The 16,196-nt window shown below is 39.7% G+C and overlaps 1 protein-coding gene across 1 annotated transcript in view; it reads left to right on the top strand.

Moving 5' to 3' along the window:
- LRP2 (LDL receptor related protein 2) overlaps nucleotides 1-16,196 on the top strand; it is a 242,363-nt gene that overhangs the window by 214,734 nt on the left and 11,433 nt on the right. Inside the window, exons 56-63 of the mRNA XM_019633298.1 lie at nucleotides 3,735-3,866; nucleotides 4,956-5,087; nucleotides 6,857-7,000; nucleotides 8,434-8,599; nucleotides 10,719-10,847; nucleotides 11,802-12,022; nucleotides 12,820-12,996; nucleotides 15,430-15,549. Of these exons, the coding sequence (XP_019488843.1) occupies nucleotides 3,735-3,866; nucleotides 4,956-5,087; nucleotides 6,857-7,000; nucleotides 8,434-8,599; nucleotides 10,719-10,847; nucleotides 11,802-12,022; nucleotides 12,820-12,996; nucleotides 15,430-15,549 (1,221 nt within the window). The remainder of the gene's footprint in view (nucleotides 1-3,734; nucleotides 3,867-4,955; nucleotides 5,088-6,856; nucleotides 7,001-8,433; nucleotides 8,600-10,718; nucleotides 10,848-11,801; nucleotides 12,023-12,819; nucleotides 12,997-15,429; nucleotides 15,550-16,196) is intronic.

Raw genomic sequence — 16,196 nt, 5'->3', positions numbered from 1 at the left:
AAATTTTAAAATAATAATAATAATAATAATAATAATAATAATTTGCACCTTCATAGACTCTTACAGCTCTCATGAAATGCTTTCACATACATCATTTAATTTGTCACTCAAGTTAGCCCCATTGGGGCACTGCTCTTATGTCTATCTATATAATAAAATTTAGAGAGCTTAAATAACTTGCTTGAAGTTACCTACAGTGGGAGAGGCAGAATTTGAATAGTCCTGTGACTCCAGGCCGGGAGAGCTGGCCTCTAGTTCCTCTGCCACTAGCTGTGCCCCTTTGGCACCTAGTGACTTCTCCAGGCCTCTATTTCTTCACAGGAAAAAGGAGGAAGTTCTTCAAACTCTAGGAGCCTCTGACTAATCACTTTAGTTAGCTCCATGTGTTTTCAACTTCTTGGGCTTCAATCACTTTTTTTCTGAGGCACCCCAAAGATTTGTACTGTGTGGGTTACAAAGGGGGATGAATAACCAGCCATACCGAGTTGATTTCATACACTTTCTCAGTGGGGTTTTAGAGTTTTTGACATAATGCAGTACTTGATTAAATATTTTTAAAAAGCATGAATGTACCAGGATTTGCAAAATTGGACGGTAGATTTGGGTTTGATGTTCAAAGACTGATATGTGAACAGTTCTAGGAGTTTGGAGTATTCCAAATTGGGGTTGGGTCAAACATTGGTTTCTCTTTTAGTTGCCAACTAAAAGGCTTAAAATTGACTACAGTCCTTTTTATTCAAATGATGTTTAATAAAAACCAAGGTTTATTTAAAGGAAATAAGTAGCATACATTAATTTAGGTATAAAAGCGGCATTTCTGTTTAAATATTCAGTGGATATGTGATGTGGAATTCAGTCTTACTGCTTTGGGCTAATAATTTGACTAAGACTTAATCTAATCTACTTGACTTTTCTCTTTCTCCTCTTCTGTCTCCTATTCCTCCTTTTTCTTTTTTCTTTTAAACAGGATCACTGAGGTGTTCAGGACATATATTTACTTTTAAAAAATACACACACACACACACACACACACACATATACACCTTTTTAATTGGGGAGTTGGGGGAGGGAAACAGTGTTGGGGAATTGGGGAGGGGGACCAGCCAAGTTGTTCTTCAATCTTAGTTGTAGAGGGCACCAGTTGCCATCTGGCTGCCCCTCAGCAGCTCGTGGCCTCTAAGTTCAAGGTGCTGTGTTATAATCTTAGTTGTGGATGGGCGTAGCCACCATCCCATGCGGGAGTCAAACCAGCAGCCTTGTTAAGAGTGCATACTCTATCCACTGAGCCATCGGGGCAGCAGCTCAGCTCAAGGTGCCAAGTTCAGTCTTAGTTGCGGGCGGGTGTAGCCCACCATTGAACCGGCAGCCTTGTTAGGAACATGTGCTCTCACCAGCTGAGCCATCCTGCCACCTGTTGGCAGCACAGTGGCAGCTCAGCTCGGGCGCAGCATCACTGGCCCATGTGGGAATCTAATCGGTGGGCCTGTTGCTCAGCGCTCACGCTCTTAAGCCAACTCTTAACCAACTGAGCCACTCGGCCCGCCCTAAAAAAAATATTTTAAATCAGGAAAGACATTAATATTTTTTCTAGTGCCACAGAGGTGTAAAGGAAAGAAGTTAACCTTAGGTTGCAAATATTATTAATGTGATTATAAAGGTAGATTGACTTGCTGTTTCTCTTTTAGTTCTTATTCCTTCTTCATAAAATGGAAAATAGAGTGTCTATTTTAAAAATAAATTGTCATATGTCTGGATTTGGGGAAATCTGTTATGTGGATTAAAATGATGATGATGGTTTTCAAATGAAAGAAGTTATGAGAAGGCCCTCAAATTTGAGGAAGAATCTTATAATGTTATATGGCTTCTGCTCTTGTTAAGGGCTCTTGTTTCACATGGGTATATTCAAGGGAGCAATTGGTCCAGAAATTGTTACCTCCTGGGATCCCTAATCACATTATAGATTTTAGAGCTGGGAGGAGATTACAGTCTATGCACATGAGACTCAGAGAGGTTATGTGACAGGCTTAAGGCTATCCAAATTAATAAAAATAGGTCACATTTAGTTAGCAATGTAGAGGAGATATTGCTACCAATGTTACATAAATTTAAAAGATAATAAAGAATACTGTGAGAAACTTGATGCCAACCAATTAAACCATTTATGTGAAACAGATGAATTCTTAGAAAGACAGAAAACACTGAAAGTGACTCCAGAAGAAATAGAAAATATGAATAGACTTATTTAGCAATGTGTAGTTGTTAAGAGCTCAGACTAAACTTTTATTATAAGGCTTTCATGTGTACAGTTCTGAAGTATGAACGTCAAAGGCAGCATTACTTTGTATGCTATTGTGTTTTATTTTGTGGTTATTTTTCTTTTTTGAAACTCAATGTTTTTAGTTTATTCAAACCACATATACTTATATAGTTACTGTACCCTAAGGTCCCTGAGAAGTGGTTAATTCACCTCATTGCCTACTGTAGAAGACTGGTAGACATAAATCTATTTGGATTTGAAAGAATTGAGTCAGGAGATACCAGTCTTTTTGACTAAAATATTCAGAAGGCTGTGACCATTTGAGAAGTAGATGAAGCTCAAATCCTTTATGGAGATAACTACCCTTCTCAGTGCCCCCACACCCCATCATCACTCACTATCTATGTTTATCTTTGTCAGCTTCCCTGTAAGACCTAGGTCTGGAGGTAGACTCAGGATAAAAGAAGCAAACTGATAAGAATGAAAGCCAGATAGCTTGGACAGAAATTGGCAGAGACAAGAACTGGGGGCAGTGATGAGCAAGCAGTGTCCGAGTGGAGTCTGAGCTATTAAAAGTCTGCGCTGGAGGACCTGGACCACAGAACAGCAGGGATAACAAAGGCCATTCATATGGGCCCTACAAAGATAAACTATCAGTTGAAATTTTTTATTATGAAAGTTATAAAATCTAGAAAATATATTAACAGTTAAAAGTAAAAATCACTGGAACCCCTTCATTAAGAGAAAACTAATCAAAGTTTGATGTGTTTTCATTGTCTTCTTTTGCACATATATGTGCAAAAAATAATTCTTAATATTTAAAATTTTTTAAAGGAATGTTTTATATTGTTACAATCTCTTTCTCCATTTTTATTGTAGATATTTTCCATGTCAAAGCATCATTTGAAACCATGAATTTTAATGATCGCATAGCAATCTATCGTGTAGATAATCATAACTCATTGATTTTAAGATGCATATTTATTTTCACACTTAATATCTCTGAAACCAGGATGCATCTTACAATTCATAACATGCCATAGTGTAAGTCCCAGATCTTTTCTATTTTAGTGTTACATAAAATAATGATGCATCAGTGTGGTGTCATAGATTTGATAAAACACAGTACACCATAATTTATTCCCTATTGTTGAATATACATTCAAGTTGTTTACACAATTTTCTCATTATAAATAATATTATAAATCATACTGCATATTTTTATTCCTTCTTGTGGGAAAATTTATTAATGTGGAATAACTGGGTAAAAGAGTATGAATATTTTTGAAGTCCTTGATATATACTCATTGCAAAATTCTATTCCATCTATGCCAATTTATGGTTCTAACAACAGAAGTATAACTTATGACTAATATATGCATTTTATTCATCCTGGCTAAAACTTATTTAGTAATATGTAGTTGTGACTGATTTAGTTTATATCTTCCATTTGTAATACTGGGATTTTGTTTTGCAGATAAAGGAAAAGAAAGATCATGTACTGAAAATCTATGTGAACAAAATTGTACCCAATTAAGTGAAGGAGGATTTATCTGCTCCTGTAGACCTGGGTTTAAAGCCAGTATTTTGGACAGGAACTCCTGTGATGGTAGAGTATATTTTCTCCAATTCCTATTAGGAGAAACTTGTACTTTTTATGTTCTCCACTCATTCCTTTTGTCAAACTGCTTAATTCCCTTAATGGGGCTAAACTCATGGGTCTAGCTCATTGAAATACTCAGTATACCAGTAATTTTACAGCTAGAGAGTAATGATCAGTTCTGAATGAGGTAGTGAGCTATACATTCATGATGTATATAACCAATAATGACAAATGTCAAGATCTACTTTCCTCATTAAATTCTTGGAATGTGAAAAAAACCCAAAACTCAGGGAATGCCAATTGTTTTTTTCCATGCTCTCTTACCTGTGCCTAGTAGAGCACTGGGCAGGTAGCTCATCTGCAGTAATATCTGTGAAATTGATATGATTTACAAAGACCTCAGTGATGATGGCTGTAAATTGTATCACTGTGTGAGAGCTTTTTTTTTTTTAACAAATGCAAGTCTTACTTTCTTCATCTTAAGTCAAACAACATATTTATTACACACCTACTTATGTCAGACATAAATGAGTTCTAAGGTATAGAGTTGGAAGGTAGCTTATGAAGATGGTAAGGGATGAGTATGCTTTTAAGTGTCTTTTATTATTTGAATTTACTGTTACTACTTCATGATGTGCCATGCTCCGATGATTGGAACAGTTCTTTTGGAAGCTGAAACTTAAGAACTTTATTGAAAGACCAAATCAATGACTTACATTCCTGAAGCTGGTTAGCAGAAGGAGAAGTGGTATCAAACAACAACAAAAAAACACGTGCTTCCCGAAAGGGAAAATTTTGTTCTGCTATTGTACAGGGTCAAACTGCTTCAGTTTAAACCCTGGCTTCATTGCTTACCAGCTTTGGGACTTTGGGTTTAATAATAGTTCATACCTCATAGAGTCCTTCTGGAAGATTAAACAAGGGAAAAAACATGGAAAGCATGAAAAACAGGATCTGGAACTTAATAAGTGTTCTAGTTTTCACCTGCAGCCTTCTCAGTCCTCATTGCTTGTGAATATGGATTTAGACAAAAGCAGGGTTTTTAAAGAATGGATGTGAACAGATGTTGCATAGTTGGTTTTCTTTTGCCTACAGACATCAACGAGTGTGAGCAATTTGGGACCTGTCCCCAGGACTGCCAAAATTCCAAAGGAAGTTATGAGTGTTACTGTGCTGAAGGCTTCAGATCCTTGAGTAGCATCTACGGAAAGCGGTGCGAAGCTGATGGTACGATGGGTTCATGTTGGGATTAATTGACTCTCGGAGAAATAAATGCTGATGAGTATGACATACCAGAAAATAAACTGTAGACCCTCAGTCTTATTTTTAATTCATCAGTTACTTCTCATTCAAAACCCAGCCAGTCTCTTCTCTACTCTCCTTTCTTGCCAGATTTAAACAATAACTACAATCTCCCAACAGATATGTAGGAACTCAAACAGGATTCAGGGGTTACTTATTATTCTGGGCTTAGCCTTTTGTCCACCTTGATAAAAATTTCAGAAGGTGGACAAGATATCACCCTCCAGAAGATTCAAACAACGAAAGCTTGCTCATAGGATGGTCATCAACAGAAGGAAATTAATGAAGCTCTACAGCTTCCACTCCACTGAGATTGAGGTTTGAGGCCCATAATCCAAGATGGGTCACAACAAGCAGTCATACTCAATTGGTGCAAATCAAAGACACTTGGTTGACATATCCCTTTTTTATGGTTCGTGGACCACTGATCGCAGATAGAAAGAATGTGCCAGAAAGCCTGTCACATTCATATTTTCAAACATTAGTTCTACATTTTAGGTTAATGCCAGTATCTGAGAATCAGGCCTGATAGATAGAAAGCAGTAACAAATACTAATGAGATAGAAATGAAAAAACGGGAAAGACTAATGCAGAAGTGTTATAGTCCAAATTTCTAGAGGTCTGATTTAAATCAGCATATTCCAGTTAAGAGGCATAGGTCTTTATCATCTTACAGATTTCAATCTGAAGTTTGTGGTACAGTTTATGGAACTTGATAAGAAAACAGCATTTTATTTTGCAAATTTAGGGTAAAATGGCTGTTTAATTTCTTCATACAAATTGAGCTTTTAACTCATACATTTGACTAGCATACTTAAATATTTTACCCTCCAAACATTTTTGACACTGAATGAAAACTAAAGGCATTTGAACAGTTGGTCTGGTAATTAAGCAGCAAATTAAAAAGTGTTTAAATCTTTTTACTAAGGAGATGACTGAAATAAATTAGAATAGTCATAGAAAACAATGTCAAGATGGGAAATTTATAAAATGAACTTTCAAAAGTTACTTAAATTAGATTCGATTGACAGTAGGCGAGTAAATTAAATAAAAAAAATTAGACAATGCATCTGAGGGTGCGTCACCATTAAAATAGCTGCTTTAGGTAAATAAAAGTTTTTTTAAAATCAAGAACAAGCTGTTTTTTGTCATTAGCTAGAAGCTAAATTGGGTCATGGAGTTGATTACCTGTTAAAAGAATCACAGAATCTGTCAGTAAAGGGTGAGGAATGAGGACTTACTGGTAAACTTTTAGTAAGGCTATCTATACATAATGTATTTCTTCTGTGAGACTGAATGTCTGCCATCTCGTCTGTTTGATTGTAAGTGAATAAGGAAAAAATTCAGTGGGGAAAAAAACAAGACATTTTCTAGGGGTCTCACTCTTGCCTTGCTCCAAACTGTTGCCCACTGAGGACAAAGAATAAAGAACTGATAATGTCCGTAACAGAAATGTTAGCTTTCCACCTGAAATGGAGATGAGAATCCACAGCCCTAGACTTTGTAACCCAGTTGGGTAGTCAGCTTTATTGATTAGCAGAGAGAGTCAGATTCCTATAAAAACTCATGCTTTTTTTAAAGGGAGGAGGATGCCTACTACTTTATATAAAATAGAAAATATATTTTATGTACTTTTTATTTTAAAAGTTTAGGTAGAATTCAAACAGATAAAGCAGCCCTTCATCTATTTACAGGCAACCCTCCTTTGTTGCTACTTCCTGAAAATGTGCGAATTCGAAAATATAATCTCTCATCTGAGAAGTACGCGGATTATCTGGAAGAACAGGAACATATTCAGGCTGTTGATTATGATTGGGATCCCGAGGGCATAGCTCTCAGTGAGTATCAACTTTCGTATTTGTCCTTGATATGAACTGAATTGACTTACAAGGCGTTGAACTTTAGGGAATTAATCTTTTGAGTGAATTTTGTTGCGTGAGCGGAAGAGGAAGACCCTGCTATCCAGCATGCTCCAGGCACCTGAGCATGGCTGTGGGTCCTACTCAACTTTTCCCAACTCCTCACCAAACCTTTTGTCATTTCTGGGCATTATCCTTTCAGGACCACTTCATATCCCTTTGTTTAGCATCTCCTTGTCTTTGCTCATGCAGATCTTGTTCTTCCCCACCATTGTACACTTGGAAAATTTCTACTCAAACTTCAAGGACCCAGTTCAGGTGTCATCTTCTTTGTGACAGCTTCTGTAATTCCTCCTGGCACAGTTCCATGACTGCTTACCCATGAGCCTGTAGCATTTTATCCATGTTTTTATTAAAACACATGTTACATTGAGTTATAGCTACTTGCCCACATATTTTTCTCCCTACCCCTTAACCACGTGCTCTTTGGAACCGGAGATTGAAATCTAATTAATGCCTACATGCCTAGCACCTGACTCAACATCTAGTGTATGTGGTGGGAGCTCAAAAACTTTAGTTCAATGAATGAAAAAATAAATAATGCTTATTGTTGAGTCTCTCATGGCTCTGTATGGTGTGTGGGAGATGGTAATGGGGCAGGAGTCAGAAAACTTCTATGCCTGTCTTCCTCATATACTAGCTATGTTATGACCTTAAATAACTGTAACAATTGCCTGGATCTCCATTTCTTATCTATAAGAGCAGTAATCTTGTTCTGCCTGCCTACCTCAGAGTTGTTTTGAAGATCGAATGAGATCATAGATGTGACAATGCTTGGCAAACTGTCAATAACTATGCAATGTAAGATTTATTATTATTGTGTTTTCACACTTAGTTATGCAATATAATAAGCTTTTTAAGAATAGTATATGCCTTAAAAGTCACAATTTTCCTAGGCTTTTAAAATGCCTGCTGTCCACTATCCTTTAGTCTGTACATAAAATAGGACTTATCTACATGGCTCTTTTATTGTCACTGTTACCGAGTATGATTTCAAACTCTCAACAGCCTGCCCCTGGTTTATCCATACATTCAATTTTGAAAACTAGACCTTGATCCTAATGAGAGTAAATAAGCCCTTGGCTGCAATATATTTTAATGAATAACCTTCAAATAGAGATGACTAAGTATGTATTAGTGTTATCAATTAAAGCATTTGTTGCTAATATCTCTTCAGGTATGATAGGTTTTGAGGTTTGATCATATTGATGTTACTGAAGTTTTAGTATTATAAGAACAATGAGGAGATAGAGATATCAATAATTGAACAGTACTTCACCTAATTAGACCCCAGTGCCTCCCTTACCTGATGTTCTGCACATGAAACCGATGTGTATTTCTTGCCTCTGCAGGTGTCCTGTATTACACTGTGCTAGGGCATGGCTCTAATTTTGGGGCTATCAAACGTGCCTACATCCCCAACTTTGAATCCGGCAGCAATAATCATGTGCAGGTAATTAACCTGGGCTTGAAATACGTAATGCAGCCGGATGGATTAGCGGTGGACTGGATAGGAAGGTAAGTTTAGCATTCATTCCCCTCTTGCTTATTCTCTTGTCCCAGCCTGAGCTGGTTCCTGTGCACCTGGGCTCGTGAGTTAAGCTGGACCCGATGTGGGTGTGCTCAGCTACTGGTGCAGCTGGGTGATGCCTGGGCTTGCTCTAGCCCCAGCGACCCCCTCTGCTTTATTCCACTGGGTGCTATAAACATTATCATTTCCTTTATTCTTTGTGTACCATGAATAAGTTTGGGAAAGCACAAAAGTCAAGATTCTATATATATATATTTTAAAGATTTTTATTGGGGAATTGGGGGATGGGAACAGCGCTGGGGAATTGGGGGAAGGGGAACAGACAACTTGCTGTCATTTTGTTCTTTAGTCTAGTTGTGGAGGATGTTGCTTCACTGGCCCAAGTTGGCACCATCATTGCGCTCTCCTGGGCGAGGCACATCAGTCACCGGCTTCTGGACGGCGCTCACTGCGGCTGCTTGCCGCTCATGCTGGCTGCTGGCTACATACGGTAGCCCATGGCAACCCACTGCCGCAGGGGCTGCAGCCTATGCCCTCGCCGGCAACTCACGGCAGCCCAGCTCCAGGTTGAGCTGTTGTTCAGCATCTTAGCTGCAGAGGGCAGTGTCACTGGTCCTCATATGTGGGATCCGAACTGGGGGCCCTCTGGCACCCCAAGCCAGTCCTTAATCATCGTGCCACTCGGCTGGCCCGTCAAGATTCTATATTTATATCTGGGGAGCATTCCTGTCAACGGAGTTCTAGACTCCAAAATTAATTTTTCAGCACTGTTGATTTTGTGAAGAAATGGAACAGCTTTGCAATTCTCCCAGCAAAGCAGTTGAGATGAAACATTTTTCTCTGTGGTAATTATTTCAGGGAGGAACAGTCCACACCTTGTGTTTTTAACAGGCTGTGTTGTCTGAACAGATTGGAAATTTGACTTTCCAGTTTAATCTTTGGATTTTTTGTTAATAGAGTTAGTGTAAGTTCCAGTCTGCTCTTTTAGATTTTCTAGAACCCCAGGAACCAAAGCCACACATTTTGGATGATCCCTAAGTAAGAGCTTTAAGTAGGTTTATCATCAGGTAGATGTATGAGACACAAACTGATATGGAAAATTCAGTAAGCTCCCTCTTCATCGATGAGTCTTGCACTGGAGTGACATTTGTGAAAAAGTGATATGATTAGAATCAGAGCTCAAGCATTCATAGAAACCCCCATGTCCTTGAAAGTGAACTAATAATGGAAAAAGATGTGAGCGAGAAGGCTCAGGGCCGTGCTGCCCTTGGGGAGAATGGAGAGTCATTTGCCATGTTTATTAATTTTCACCTTTAAATAAACTTGCCTGGTATTCCTGGAAGACTTGAACATCTCTGAAGAAGTTAATTAGGTCCCCACTGTGCCTGCAGGCTACTAGGAGACTCATTTCAGCATTTTCTGTCAGGAAACAAGGCCTCAGAGAATCAGAAACTCTAGATTTTAACACTTACTTCTGAAAACAAAGCCGGCAATGGCAGATCTGTCTTCTTGTTTGACGCTTTTACCTCTTTCTCAGCTTTAATGAGTGAGTGAATTAAGAAACAGATGGAATGCTTTCTGTTTGTGAGGGACTGAGACCTGCTGTCTTAGGGATGGAAGAAGGGCAGGCTGGCCTGGCTGAGCTTGTTATTTTAAAGACTGTTTCCACTTATCCATGGAACTGATGCCAGATTCCTGTTGATTCCAGTGGGGCTCTTGGCTGATTCAGCCGACGCACGGCCAGTCAGAATTAGAGGGGCAGTCTGACAGTGCTTATGACTTCTACCTAGAAGTACATGTCTCATAACAATGCCAGATGGGAGGGCCATCTTCATGCCTGATCCTGGCTGACTCAGCTTTTTGTCTGACCAGGCAGGAATCCCCTCCTTCCTTCCCTTTTCCACTTGTAACCTTCCAAACATGTCCCCTTGGTGGAAGAGATTGGGGCATTCCCGAGAGAGGGAGGCTGTGCTGGGATTACTAGCATCTGAGTAGCTGTCCCACCAGCCAGAATTTCCAAACTAAATGCTCTCATCTTCAAACCTCCTTCCCAGAAGTGACCAGTCGATACTTTTCAGTTGCTTAACTTTGTCACTCTAAATTCAGGCATATTTACTGGTCAGATGCCAGGAGTCAACGGATTGAGGTGGCTAAGCTTGACGGAAGGTATAGAAAGTGGCTGATTTCCACCCAACTAGATCAACCAGCTGCAGTGGTTGTGAACCCCAAACTAGGGTAAGTACTTGAAGGAGTCTTCAACATGCTAGATATTTCCTCCTGGATTCTCAAAAAATTGCATGTTTAATTATTTTTTTCCTAATTGTACTGAAAATGTCTTGGATTTTTTTGGAGTGGCATCTATGACTATTTTCAAGAATTATAATGTGCCCTAAAGATCATTTAGGACCAGCCAGGTTTTAGACCAATGCTGTGTAAGGGGAAGTCCTCTGGTCACATTTTCTCCAGAGCCCACACATGCCTCAATAGAATTTAAGGATTGGTCTATACCTGATGATTGGTTTCGAGTAGAGATTGCAAAGTGGCTGGTGGGCTAAATATGGCCGATAGGCATATTTGATTTGAACTAACAGAGCTTTAACGTTAATACTAGTATCAGGTTGCCTGGAACCTTTAGACAGGGCCTTGCGCTCCGCTTCACTCGACATTTAGAACTGCTCTGCTCCACTCATTTATCTTGCCTGCCCAGACCTTTCTAGGTATTTGAAGTGGTGCAATCCCTGGTCTATGAAATTCTTCTCTAATTAAGTATTACTAATTGGATGGAAAAGAATATGTTTTAAAAGAGTTAGAACACAAGCTCCATAAGGGTAGGCGTCCTTGTTTTGCTGTTAAACACAGAACAGTGCCTCTCACACAGTAGGCATTCAATTAAGATTTTTTTGAAGAAGGAATAGCTTTTGTAATTGCGTATATATTTTAAAGGGTCTGAAGGCATATCCTTGGGCAGTTTCTCTTGAGGAAGTGCGGTTTTCAGGAAGGAGAGACCACAGATGCTCAGACTACGTCTTTTCTCTCCTTGTATTTTAAAGTAAAGTATAAAAATAACGTCACTTAGCACCCAGGCCTCTAGGAAAAACAGTTAATTTCCCTGTCGGAAGTCCATGCTTCATTTCTAGGGAAAAGCCTCACTAGATGAAATGCTTACAATGAGGAAACTTTCTGTTACAGGCTCATGTACTGGACCGACTGGGGCAAAGAACCTAAAATTGAGTCTGCCTGGATGGATGGGCAGCATCGGAATATCCTGGTTCAGGAGGACCTTGGGTGGCCAACCGGCCTTTCTATTGATTATTTGAACAATGATCGGATCTACTGGAGTGACTTCAAAGAGAAAACTATTGAAACCATAAAATATGATGGGACTGATAGGAGAATTGTTGCCAGTGCAGGTTAGAAATGAGTTAGAATTTAATATATGAAAAAAAAATCAACCTATTTCTAGCCTCTCTGCTCATTTTCTCAAAAAAGGAAGCCTGCTTTTAAGAAATGGTTTATATAGTTTCCTAGATACCACTTTCCCCCAGCTCCCAATTGCTGATTTAAATAAATGAAAACTATTAGCAATAATTAAGTTCTTTTTGTTCTTTTTAACATAATTTTCAAGAAATGCTCTCAGCAGCAGCTATCAAAATAACTGAGTTTCCTGTTAGGTTGCCCTGATAGAGGTGGCACGCATGTTTACCAGTGGTAATCCATGTCGAGCCACTTCTAGACACATTCATTTTTAATGTGCTAAGTTGTTGATTATATACAACTGGAAACATCTAGAAGAAAAGAAATATTTTGTTTTCTTATTCAGACTCTGCATAACTGCAACAATCCAGCACATACCAGGTACCAGGTTTTCCTGATAAGCTTATGTTCCAAGAAAAAAAAATTTTTGCCATACAGAACATTTTCCAAAAGTCAAATAAAATCAGCAACTTGAAAGTGAGCAAGTGTCCTATAATTTGTGTTAGCCGGTAGACATTAATCTAGTTTAATTTCGATTATCTTGATTTCCCAGCACAGCATACTTTTGTGGTCTCATATGCAGAGACTCTGCCTGAATGTTCCTGGAATTTCAAGGCATTGTTTTAAGGATAAATTCAAGCAGAATGGTGTCTGATGTAGACATGGGGTTAGGGTATTTTCTTTTCAGTAACCTTGTTTTGTTTTGGTTTGTTTTTACCCTGTGGGTAAGCAGCAATGAACCCTTATAGTCTGGACATCTTTGAAGGCCGGTTATACTGGGTATCTAAAGACAAGGGAGAAGTATGGACACAAGATAAATTTGGGCAAGATGAAAAAGAGAAAATGCTGACAGTGAGCCCTTGGCTCACTCAAGTTCGAGTCTTTCATCAACACAGATATAATCAGTCAGGTAATCACCAACCTTGGAATATGTTGTTCCTTATTATTTCAAATTAATGGCTATATTGTTGGAAAATGGTAGTGGATTATAATAGGCTGATCTCTTGGTTCATGAAAAGTGTGTGTGTGTGTGTGTGTGTGTTTTAATTATTTTGACCAAAGAAAGAAAATTGGAGGTTGAATAAAATTATGTACACCACCAGCAGAATGAAGTAAAAATATTTCAGTCCTCATTGTTTGGAGTTATGAGTATGTACTTGCAGGTCACAGAATCCAGCAGGCATCAGGCCCCTGCTAAGTGTGAGTTGGGTCACTAAGTCACAAAATGGGTTCCCTGGACATCATTAGTCTTACCTGCTCTTGCAATTGTAAGACCGGACTAGTCAAGTTATCTGAGCTATATGAGACTTAGTTTAAAATTGTCTCTCAGATACATTTCTACCCCGTCCCCTCTTTCTTATTTTCATAGTTCTGGGTTCCGCTTCATCAGGTTACCTGTGTTCTAATTCATTGTAAGGAGTAAGCAAAAAGGGAAAGGAAATTTTTCAAGTGAGGAAATAAACTTTTAAGTTCTATGTCTCTTAAGTGTTAACCCAGACATCCGTTACTTCAGTTAATTTTCTTCAAAACTGTATAATGAGGTTTTATTTTCATGTCACATATAAGGAAACGGAGAATAGGAGAGATTTAGTAACTTGTGTGCCCAAGTTATACAACCAACGGATGGGTTTTAAACTTAGAAATGACCTTTAAATTTAATTCCATTCAACCCAAAGCTCAGCATCTTTCTGTTCTGGTCCAGTGATCAGTATACTTAGATCAGGTTGATCTCTACATCTGTGTGACCTTGGACAAGTCACCTCCCTTCCCATCCCTGTATGTGAAACAAAGGTGGAGCCTGAGGTCCCCTTGAATTCACTCATGCTTCAAGACCTTGAATCAGCCTTAGCAGATTGGAACTCAGAGCTGAGCCTCCCAGGAGGTGACACTGATGGCATATGCCCTTTCTAGGGACTAACTGCCTTGTGTTGTTGGTAGTGATTGCTGATTCTCAAAACACTCCAGCTCTCATGTCCTAGATGCTCCTGTCACTGTCACACTTGGCAGTTTTAAAGGCAGGAGGGGAGAGCACAGTACAGCTGGTGAGCCCCGGGTCTGGCCCCTGTAGAAAAGGCTGCCTAAGAGTCAGACACAGGAAAGTTTGGAGACTTCCTCTGAAGGGAAACCATCACCATCAGCGCATGCTCTGGGCCCTCAAAGGGCAGTGCTGAGTGCTGTGTAGGCCAGAGATTCCGCCCAGCATGCCAGATTGGCATTCACTCTGGACCAGTAGTTCTCACATTTTAGCACGCGTCAGAATCACCTAGAGAGCTTGTTGAACATAGATTGTTGGGCCACACCTGAGGGGTTTCTGATTTAACATGCCTGAGGTGGCCTAATAATTTGCATTTCTAACAGGTGCCCAGCTGATGCTAATGTTGCTGGTTCAGGGACCACATTTTGAGAATCCCTGCTCCAGGCCCTACTCAAAGTGTGGGTCATGGACCAGTAGCATTGGTATCACATAGGAGCTGGTTAGGAATGCAGACTCTCAGGCCCTCACCCTAGCTGTTTTGAATCAGATTTCCCAGTTGTTTTGTATTACATCAAAGTTTGAAAAGCTCTGCTCTGGAGAGCTGAAGAAATGGAAATGGGACAGATTCCGAGTGAGGCTTTCGGAATGTGCCTTATTATTTTATCGCCATGCCTTGTCAATGGTTACATTTTGGATGTTAGAGGCTCAGGATCACAGAATGTTAGTCTGAGAAGGAATTTAGAGATTATCTAATCCTTGGATAGATCGTAATATATGCTAAGATAGAATTCAGAAGACTCTAGAATTACTGGAAGAACTTTTAGTGGTAATACTGGAGCTCTATCTCAGACCAATTTAAATATGAATTTCTGACTGGGCATCCATCGTTGTGAATAGCTCCCCATTGATTCTGATAATTATAGATCTAAATTCCCTTGTCCTACAAATAAGGAGACTGAAGCCCAAAAGAAAGAAATCACATCCAATATAGGCTTTGGATGGACCACACATTATGACCTGTTCAACTTTGGGTAATGACAAATCTTGATATAATAATGGTCTTTTTAATTATCTCAAATTGCTTAGCACTGATTAGATTTTGAAGTTATGCAGTGACCAGACACTACCTTCTAAACCTGCCAGGGCAATAGAGGAGATAAGCGAGAAGTACAGAAGTGGGATGAAGGGCACAGGGAGGGACGGTGCCACTTTGGTGGGGTGGCAGGTGGCACATGGCCTAGAGGTGTTGGGATGCTGCCTGGGCTTTAATGTCATCTGGCAGGGCCTTAACTCAGTCGATGGGCATATGTTTGGTTGGGAACTGATTTCCTCCTCAGAACCTAACTGCTGTTCTCATCTGCTTTCCAGTGCCCAACCGCTGTAAAAATGTCTGCAGTCATCTCTGCCTCCTGAGACCTGGAGGATACAGCTGTGCCTGTCCCCAAGGGTCCACCTTTGTAGAGGGCAGCATCACCGAGTGTAATGCAGGTAGGGGCACTGCCTGGGTAGTCACAGGGGGCCTGGGAGAGCTGCTCTGCTTTCTTCGGTAGGTTTCCTACCCGTGTTTCACCTTCTTCAGGAGCCTGAAGACTCCGTGTGTGGGGACCCTTGCAGAATGGAGTGGGGATGGCTAGAAGGAGGGATGAGAGTTGGAGCAAATATGAACAGAGCAGAGTGGACCAAACAGAACTTGTGTTCCAATGATTTCTGAGAATCACTTGCTAAGATCAGCAGAGATATAGATCCAGTGCCTCTAAATCTACTGCTGTGTTGTTTTGAAAAGTGAATTTTCTATAAGACCTCTTCCTCCTGTCTCCACCCCATACTGGATGACTATCACCCCAGAACCCATTCAGCCTTAACTGGGTGGAAGACCAGGTTCCTGAGGTAGGGGGCCTTATACAGTACAGAGGGGAGGGCTAGAGAAGGTTCATTGTTTTCCTCACGTGCTCGTTTCAAGTGCAGAAGGCCCCATTTTATTTATTTATTTATTTATTTATTTATTTATTTATTTATTTATTTATTTATTTTTATTACTATAAACTCGTGTTTATTTTTTATTTTTTTATTGGGGAATTGTGGGAATGGGAACAGTGCTGGGGAATTGGGGGAAGGGGAACAGACAAGTTGCTGTC

This window comes from Hipposideros armiger, unplaced genomic scaffold (assembly GCF_001890085.2).
Source record: "Hipposideros armiger isolate ML-2016 unplaced genomic scaffold, ASM189008v1 scaffold_1283, whole genome shotgun sequence".
NCBI lineage: Eukaryota > Metazoa > Chordata > Mammalia > Chiroptera > Hipposideridae > Hipposideros > Hipposideros armiger.
The sequence above is the reverse complement of the archived record's forward strand: the minus strand, read 5'-3'. Positions and strand labels throughout refer to the sequence as shown.